The sequence below is a fragment of the Rhopilema esculentum genome, chromosome 19 (assembly GCF_057945365.1).
Source record: "Rhopilema esculentum isolate cy_ngs chromosome 19, ASM5794536v1, whole genome shotgun sequence".
NCBI lineage: Eukaryota > Metazoa > Cnidaria > Scyphozoa > Rhizostomeae > Rhizostomatidae > Rhopilema > Rhopilema esculentum.
In genome coordinates, this window is record NC_142833.1 from 5,385,909 (window position 1) to 5,395,389 (window position 9,481).

The following is a 9,481-nucleotide window of genomic DNA, read 5'->3' on the forward strand; positions in this document are numbered from 1 at the left end:
ACTAAAGCACCAACTATCTAAATTGTGGGTTAAACAGTATGTCTTGAAATTAAAACATCTCACAGAAAAAAGATAAATTCCATGGGTACAGTATTTCTTTAAAAACGATATTAACATACTTTTATCCTACTAATGTTTTCTTATTTCAATTCTTTGAATTTCGTATTATCATCTTATGCTTTAAAAGCATTTACTTGGGTTAATCTTTCTGCACGTTAATTTGGGCATACGGTGCTAACAGCTCATTATTTGCTCTTTTCATTTGTCTGGCAGTAACGTTGTTGAACTTATAATAAATTGTATGTATTATTTTAGCTTTTAATATAATATTACCTATCTGACCCCTCTACTTTTCCCTGTTACTCGTCCTTGCGTCATACTCGTTTCTAGGTCTCGCACACACACACACACGAGGCACGTGAACCACATTTTCAACATGGCTCAGCAGCTGGGAGACTTCGCGAAAAGATTTGGCAGTGGAGCGCCAAAAGGCGTTGGTTTAGGTCTCAAACTTTTAATTGGAGCAGGAGCAATAGGTTATGGTATTAAAGAATCGATATATACAGGTAAATCAATTACACATTGCATCACTATTATGTAATCATTTACAGGCCGCAGAACACACGTTCAAGGCCTAACGTCAATTTTGCACGTCAAGAAAACAGCTTACTTGATGTAAGAGAACAAAAAATCTAGAACAATTAGCAAATGTTTCGATTTTTTCAGGAAATTTTTTTCATTTGATTGCCGTAATTTCCCAGGTAGACACTTATATCTGTGTTTTCATATTATTTTGTAGGATCGAATGGGCAGATACAAAGTTTTTTCTTTCTTTAAGCGCCCCCATATGAATAGCAAAGAAAGTTTTCTCAATTATTTCAAATATACACAACAAAATAAAGGCTTAATAACAAGAATCTTCCATATTCATAATGCATAACTTTTCGAAGATCTACTTGATATACCTCACATTTGTACTTGTAGAGTCTTCTGTTTGCACATCATATATAGTTCTTGATTGACAAGTTGAAAACTTGCACCAAATTAATGTTTAGGATGTTGAAAAATTTATACAGTTTCAGTGCTGATAAAATTGTTTCCACAGTGTGTATTTTCTAGATTAGGCTCGGGCACAGCCCAGTCTGCAAAGTATGGCATGTACACACCGGAGACATATTTGTGCAAAACCTGTTGCACACCGGGTATTTTTGTGAGTGTCAACTTAGATTGGTGTGGCTTGGTGTGGTCCCATAGAAAATGTCAGCTGATAAAAACAAGCACAGTTGTGTATAAACAATTTGAAATATCATGAATCTTACTTGGAAAATATACAAATAAAAACTTGCGCTATCTTCAACAGTTTACTTCACACGAATTTTTACAGTAAAATGCAAATTCATGAATTTCAACCCCAACAGGGGAAAATAGTCGGTGCACACCAGCAAACCAGACATTTTTTGTGGTGCACACCGGCACACCAGGCTTTTTGCACGTGCACACCGGAGATCTCGTCTTAAAGTGCCATACTCTGCAGACCGGGGCACAGCTGCACATTAGGGTGTATTCCATCTAGCAAATCTCTAAATCTTTAGGGTAGAGTTACATTATTTGTTCCGAAAAGCATCTGCCAGCATGTGGTGTAAACTGTAATTTTGGTGAAATGGTAAAGTGGTGCAGCACAAAGCTCTTTCTGTGAATTTTAATGTATACCAATGCATAATATCCAATGAATCATTAAATTGCTTAAGAAATGGGGGTTTGGTCACATAATGATTGCATATGTTATACCGGCCTTTCCTGGACAGTTAAATAAAAATTGGCATCTGATCTTTGCTATATCTAATGTAGCTAGCAGCAGTTTATGAGTTTGTTGACAGTTTGGCAAAATTAAATGTTTGGCAGCATTTGCCTCAGCTCATCATTGTGTTTTTTTCAAGAAATTTTAGTATCATGTTCTCTAAGAAGAAAGGCCTCAAATTATCATAAAATTCCTAATAAAAATGCTGGAAATCTTTGGTGGAAATTATTTGTCAGGCTGTTATATTTCACTGTAACTTCCAATTTGCAAACTTTACATGAACTTTACCCAATGCAGTTTTGTCATTTTCTTTCCTGTTATGGAATGATGTTGTTGTTGTGGTCAAGGTTCTAGTGAGCAAGCATCTGATTATTTTTAAAAATGTTGAGGCTGTGAATCATTTAATTTTAGGGATAGATAAATACCATTAAAGGCTCTTGCGCAATCAGCACGCTTTGCGACTATAATTCAAAAGACCGGCCTAATCTCTTACTGCATAAACATACAAAACATTGTCAATTTCTCAAAACAACCACCACAAAGCATGCAGTTGTGCAAGAGCTTTTAAGCAGCACTAATTCTTTTGTAGTTTGATCAAGTTGTTTTCTTTTTATATTTTATATATCAATGTTCTTTCTGTTTTAGTTGACGGTGGTCATAGGGCCATAATTTTTAGTCGTATTGGTGGCGTACAACCAGGTGTTTATGCTGAAGGAATCCACTTTAGGTAAATTGCCTTTTTTAAAACAAACTATAACAATAATGTATTTTGCATTTCGGTCAAAAATTGATAAAATCCTCAAGAAAGGATGAGGTTGAGACTGAATTAAATACTTTTTATGGTGGAGGTCTAGGGGAAGGAGATACCCAGTTTATCAGCTTAAACCCCGGAGTAAAAAGCCATGTCCCTGCAAGTTATCAGACTGTGTATAGAGTGGCAAATAAGCTTTCTGAAAAAAATTCAAATGCTGCCTTAAAACAGCATAAAAATGACAACAATGGCATTATTTTAAAAAAGGATGGGAAAATCTACAAAGAAAGTTGGTCACTTGCCAAACCTTATTATATTTGATTTGCTAAAGAAATTTTTTTTTGCTATAATAATAAGTAAACCATGTTCAGTGGAAGAAAGAAACATAAGTTTTTACTTTTTGTCGTCAGAAAGATTACTTTAGACAAATTTTAGATGATCTTGTATGACATCATTAATGTAATACCTCTTATATATAATTATTTTTGCATATTTTATTGTTTCTTATTCATAATAAAGTTATTTAATTTCACTTTTTCTTTTTTTATTTAGCATTTGTTTGTGGAAAAAATGCTAGATTTTGATGATGCTTCAATACAAGCTCCAATTTAGATTTTTATTTGTTATTTTGTGAAGGTGCTATGAATTCTTACTTTCTTGATAACAGGATACCATGGTTTCAATGGCCCATCATTTATGATATCAGATCTAGACCAAGAAGAATCAGCTCTCCAACTGGTAGCAAAGGTTTGTTAAAATTCATTTTGGCTATTTTTCTTTTTTAATCAAAAATCCTCCCTTTACAGTTTGAGATTTATAATCATTCCATGTCAAATTACCAAGGCTGTGGCAACAACAACAAATTTCTTCAATTGCTTATGTTATTCGCTTTTTTGTAAGTACATTTGTTTATGTGGAGGTTTATAGAAACTTTGATGATTTGTCACAAATTCACCTTCTTGCATTCATCAATTTTCTTCTAGATTTACAAATGGTCAACATTAGCCTTCGAGTTTTAGCCCGTCCAGTTGCAGAAAACCTGCCCGTTATGTACCAAAGACTTGGCACAGACTATGATGAGAGAGTTCTTCCATCAATTTGCAATGAGGTTTGATGGGTTTTTTGTATTTCTGTTTTATTTCGGTTAGTCCTTATCTTTGTAATGAAGAAGTGATATTTGAAACAACAATTAGTTGTGATATACAAAATACAAATAAATTTTGAACTTCCTTCAGTGACAAAACATCAAATAACTATGTTTGATTAATTTAGAGAGAAAATGAAAATCAGCTTTAACACACCATATTTTCTTACTCACTGTTGTTTTTAGTTCAGAAAAGTGTAAGTTGATTACATAGCTTTCACAAATTATTTTTAATCCAACCTTTTTTTATAGGTTTTGAAATCAGTTGTTGCACAGTTCAATGCTTCACAGTTGATTACCATGCGACAGGAAGTGAGTTTCATGCTATTCCAATATATTTTTTAATGATTAACAATTTCTTTTGAAAAGCACAGGCTAAATATGATTCAAGTAATCAGAATTACGAATAGTAGAATTTGGCTAATCCTATGTCTTATTTTGTGTTCATCTGCTCTTTCTAAAACTGCTAAGACCAATTATTGAATGTCAGCCAAGTTTGATATTTAGTTTCACATTATAAAAATCCATCATATTTGCTTACAATATGACTTGCTTTTTAGAGTGAAACCTATTAAACCAGGTATATATTATGGCAAGGGTAACATCTCTCTGATATTTAGCTACCCTTACCCTTTTGTAATGAGATAATTTTTGGTAAACAGCATATACTTTGCGTTTACCAAATATGGGTATTATTCTTTCATTGCTTGATTTTTCTAAAAGAAATAATATTTAAAAAAATTTGATAGTTTGGGGAAAGGATCTTATAAGTTATAAAATACATAAATTTTCATTATCATCAGAAACCCCTGCAAGAAAAAGCCGTGATATATCACCTAATTGAATGTCATTTCTGCAATTTTCATTTCATTTCTGTCATGATCATATTGTTTCTCAAAGCCCATTGCACACTGTGAGATTCAGCGTCTTTCTAATCACCCTACAGGTCAGTTTACTGATGCGAAGACAATTGACTGACAGAGCTAGAGATTTTGACATCATCCTTGATGATGTTTCAATTGTATGTGGTGACCCTTCTTTTTCTGTTTGTCTTTATTGATTATGAAACAAACCACAACTTTTTATATGATACAAGTACTGTTAAGATCAATTCAGATAGCCTGTATGTTTCTGGATGCACTGGAATGTCTTGCAACTGATTATGTCAAACTGGTTTTGTCACCTGTGGATTTGTAACTGGAATGTCTCACTGAATTTGTGAATCTGATATTGGATTAGTGATTAAATTCAGTTGGGTTGAAAATGTTGAAATTGAAATTAAAAACTTAAAAAAAATTAAAAAAAGTTTCCACTTTATTATCAAGCTGCGTTTTTCAATACCTGAATCCATAACCTGTATATTGACACAGTTAAGTTAAGAAAAATTGAAATTTTGAAAAAATATTGTTCAAAGTGAATGTAACACGTATATATCTAGTAATATTTCATGTTGAATGTGATGTCAGTTATGAAGCTTAGTATATATGATGCCTCTTTGGCTCAACCTGTTGACCATGTCTTTATTGTAGACTGACCTTAGTTTTGGAAGAGAGTATACAGCAGCCGTTGAGTCAAAACAAGTTGGTAAGTGATTCCTATTTATCCCAATTATTTCAGCCCCTGAAATGAGAGGTGCTCAATTAAGCATGAGCACCTCCACACTTGCCTCAGAAAATTTATGGGCTTGATTGTTTGAGCCTCTAGCCGATCATTACATAATTTCTCTGATTTGTGAATTTGCAAATTAACTTGATATTAATATTTAGTCAATGTCTTCTGTATATCTCTGTAAAACAACAGTAAGATTATTCATACTCTTTGTTGATATCGCAAAGTTTACATGGGCTTTGCAAGTCCCAAGTAATGTTCAGATCACAAATGCGATTTTCCATCTGTGTTGACTGCATACATTTAAGCAAATATGATCAAAAGACGAAAATCATAAAGGAGCTTGATCAAATGCTTAACTGAATGGAGGAGCTTGATTAACCAAGCACTTAACTTTTGCTCATTTGAGGGCCTGATTTATTTCATTGATAATTAATTAAAAATTCCATACTGGCTAAGACCTGTAAATATTTTCTCGCATCTGCAATTGTTATATTTTTTTGATGTGCAGCACAACAGGAAGCTCAAAGAGCAGCCTTCCTAGTTGAAAGAGCCATCCAAGAAAGGCAGCAGAAAGTTGTACAGGCTGAAGGTGAAGCTAAAGCTGCTGTTTTGATATCCTTTTCAAACCGCATATCACTTTGTAAATGTTATAAGTCACCTATGTATGCTACCGATCAACACTTGTACTTCTTAGCGGCTATTTTGATAGTCAGTTCTTGTTTATAATATGTTTCATTCTTTGTCATAGTATGTATGCAATTGTCAGGATAACTGTGCTTGATTCTTTCAAATCCACTTATGCCAGGTTTAGTTTTTCAGGTCTATTGGATTTTTAACTAACAGGTTTCAAGGTTCCTAGTGTTCTTAATTTTGCCCTTAACCATGTCGCACATTGGCCAGGCAGTGAAAGAAAACCCAGGATACCTTAAACTACGAAAAATCAGGGCAGCACAAAGAGTGGCACATGTGGTAAGCTTTAAAATGCAAAAATTGATTTGAATTCAATATTAGTATTTATTTTAATATTTTTTTTGTATTCAACAGCATCAGTTATTTACACTGGTAGCTATTGTCGCAGATTATGGTATTACAATGAAAAAAAAGCACTACTGTTCATTTCTGTCCATTAATTTGTGATAATTTATTTGTTATGTTATAGGTTATTAATATTTTGCAGTCAGTCAGAGTCAGTAATTAAGTCTGTAAAGAAGTTCATTGATAGAATATGCCATTGCAGTTTTATTCTTAGCATTGTTCATTTCTTTATAGATTTCTCAGTCCAATAACAAAGTCTACCTCAATGCTGGGCAGTTGATGTTAAATATTCAAGATACTGAAGATATCGACAAGTAAGTTAAATTGCATCTAAATTCACTTTATTTGTGATACCCAAAAATAATTTCAGGATTTGACGGTTAGTGTATGTATGTGCCCTTGTAGGTGTTAAAGGTAATTGGCAGATACTAAATTGGCTTAAGTCACATGTCAACCGTCAATTGGCCAATCAGTAAGCGTGATACAACTCACACGCTTATTGATTGGCCAATAATGGATTCGACTGATGACATGAGTCACTTTGCTGTCCATCAATTGCCTTTGATAAATGAATGCCTAATACCCCAAGATATAAACAAATTGATTTGATGAACATTTTAAATAATTAATTTTGCCTGCATCGTAAAAGGGCCCAAGCCTTTTTACAACACATTCTTTTTTGTGTTTATTACAATACCCTTTCGTCCTAAATTGAAGTGCTACATCAAAATTGTAAACAAAGGAAAGTATTACATTTTGAAACTTGACTTAAGAAAATAGAAGTAAATATAAAAAGTTCTTTTACTTGGTATTCTAATGGTAAGTGAAAGAATCAAATTTGTGTTATCTTAGGAATTAGGCCTGAGATTACCATGCTTAATTTTGCAGAGCTCTTGGCAACATGGTCACTATAGAGGAGCGACGAAAGAAGAAGTAAACACTGATTGGATTGAATGTCATTTCAAGAACCAAAGTGACAGTTGGACACCTTCTTTCAAAACTGAATGTCAAACACCAATAGCTGTTGCCTGTTAATATGCTCGAGCTTATTTTCTACATGTAGCCAAAAATGTTACTTTTGATTAAAATTTTCGAATGGTACAAATATTTTTGTTTCTCTTGAAAATTCTTGGGGCATTTCAAAACTTCATTTAGCACTGTAAGCTTAATTCTGTGTACACTTTTTTTCGTCAAACACTCTCTGAGTCAGCTGTTTCGTCAGTTGTACTAAACGCCTTCGACATTTTGTAGAGGTTATATTCAATTTTGAATTTTGTCTCAGAACGAAAATACTCTTTGATGTAATTCTTATATTTCTTTAAGTTTAAAAGCAATAGACAGATATTAGAGTGGCTTTTAGCCATCCCTCAGTCAACTATTGTGGGTGGCAATAAGCTTACTGATTGGCCAATTTCGACTGACATATTTCTTAAGACACTTTGGTATCTATCGATTGCCTTTGAATATAATAATGCAAAACCAAACTGACATCCAGATGAGGCTAGCATAGCCTTTCGCTCCATGCCGTAGATTTAGCATCGGTACAGATTAGAAAATATCATTTTAATAACACGAGTCAAAATTGCATTTGAATGATTGGAGACCAAGAAGATTTTATAATAACGTAATCAATGTAACTGAATTGTACCAGGAAAATTTTTTTTTCAAATAAATAACAAGATATTTATTTTAAAATTGTTATTTATTTGTAAAAAAAATTTTCCTGGTACAATTTACATACATTGATTACGTTATTATAGCATCATATTGTACCGCACGCAATCTAGTATATTTAAAGAAGATTTTAGTTTACTTACCCAATAACCCGCTCCTGAACTTCATGCTCGCAACTGCAGTATACCTGTCGTTGCATCTCTTTCGCTTGACTATTTTCTCCAGCGCGTATTTGCTCCCGAGGGACCTTAAAGTGATCGGGAAAACTTTTTAATTGCTCTCATGTGGCTTGGCATGCACTTATAGGGCTGTGTTCGGTTTTGAACGTTTAGCCAAACGTGGTTACAAGATAGAAGATGAAAGCTGGCGAAATTTTAAAGACGATTTTCCGAGGAGTTTGGAGCGTTGCATTGATAGCAAGAGATTGGTTGTAAAAAATGACTTGAAGATTTATAGACTATTATTCTGGATGTATTTTATCTTGTTTAATTTAGGCGTAATAAAACGGGAAAGTGTAAGAGGATTTCTTATTTTGGTAAGCCAAAAGAGGCAATAGGTGTCGATTGAGGGAGGATGTAGTCTGCCTTTGCCAATGAATCAACGGGAAATTCAAATTTTTTCCCTAATTTCATAGATTTCATAGATCAAATAATTTCATAGTTATTGCTATAAAAGTAAACGGTTCCTAAAACTTAAATTTGCCTATTGCTGTTGAAAGACAAGCGATCGAAGCTATTTTGTAATTGATATTTTCATTTCGATCTGCTGTAGGAAATGGTAAATATTAGATGGAAATAAAACATTAGTAAAATCAATTGAAAAAGCATTACAATCAAATATTTATTGCACTTTCCATTATGCACGAGAAAGTCAATCCGAGGGCAAAGGGTAAATTGTCTTTCGTTATAATCTCAAATGTATTTTCAAGTTCAGGGCATTTTTGTTCATTTGTCTCCCGTACAGAAAGGCAAGAGAAGCGGTTGCCCCAGTTCCCCGCTCCAGTGCCCCTTGTTTAATGTAGAACCAATATTCACTCGTCTTTAAATGAAAACAACTCATAGAATCAGATGGGAAAGAACAATTCTAAAACCACCTTGGCCCTGTTGTTCTTGTTCAGCTGGAATGAATGCACGAGATGTGTAAGTTTAAATTCATTGGAATCAATGAAGCTAAAGCGCATTTTATGCCTACAGAGTCTCGAGTCTCTTGAGAAGGAGTCCTTAATGAATAAAGGAAACATGATTGTCAGTGTGACGAAACCGAGTTTTTCTTATAGGAGTGCATAAACTGGGTGAGTAGTGGTACTTTTGTATACTGCTAAATCTGCGAAGAAGGGTTTGGTTGATATATTTAAGATCTGAACACTTTTTGCAACGATGAAACCTTAAAAAAAAAGTTAAATGCGGTACTAGAGTATTTTGTTGGGAAATTGCTTTTATCTTTGAATTCAGAGGAAGATATTTTGAGA

The 9,481-nt window shown here is 33.6% G+C and overlaps 1 protein-coding gene across 1 annotated transcript; it reads left to right on the top strand.

Annotated features, from left to right (window-relative positions):
* Positions 1–405: 405 nt before the first annotated feature.
* LOC135688125 (prohibitin-2) lies at positions 406–7,444 on the top strand. The gene is made up of 11 exons (XM_089114147.1): positions 406–566; positions 2,444–2,525; positions 3,217–3,296; positions 3,533–3,657; positions 3,946–4,005; positions 4,640–4,714; positions 5,223–5,277; positions 5,813–5,916; positions 6,196–6,273; positions 6,574–6,653; positions 7,228–7,444. The coding sequence occupies exons 1-11, from the start codon at positions 437–439 to the stop codon at positions 7,274–7,276; spliced, it is 918 nt and encodes a 305-aa protein (XP_088970273.1). The 5' UTR covers positions 406–436; the 3' UTR covers positions 7,277–7,444.
* The last annotated feature ends 2,037 nt before the right edge of the window (positions 7,445–9,481 follow it).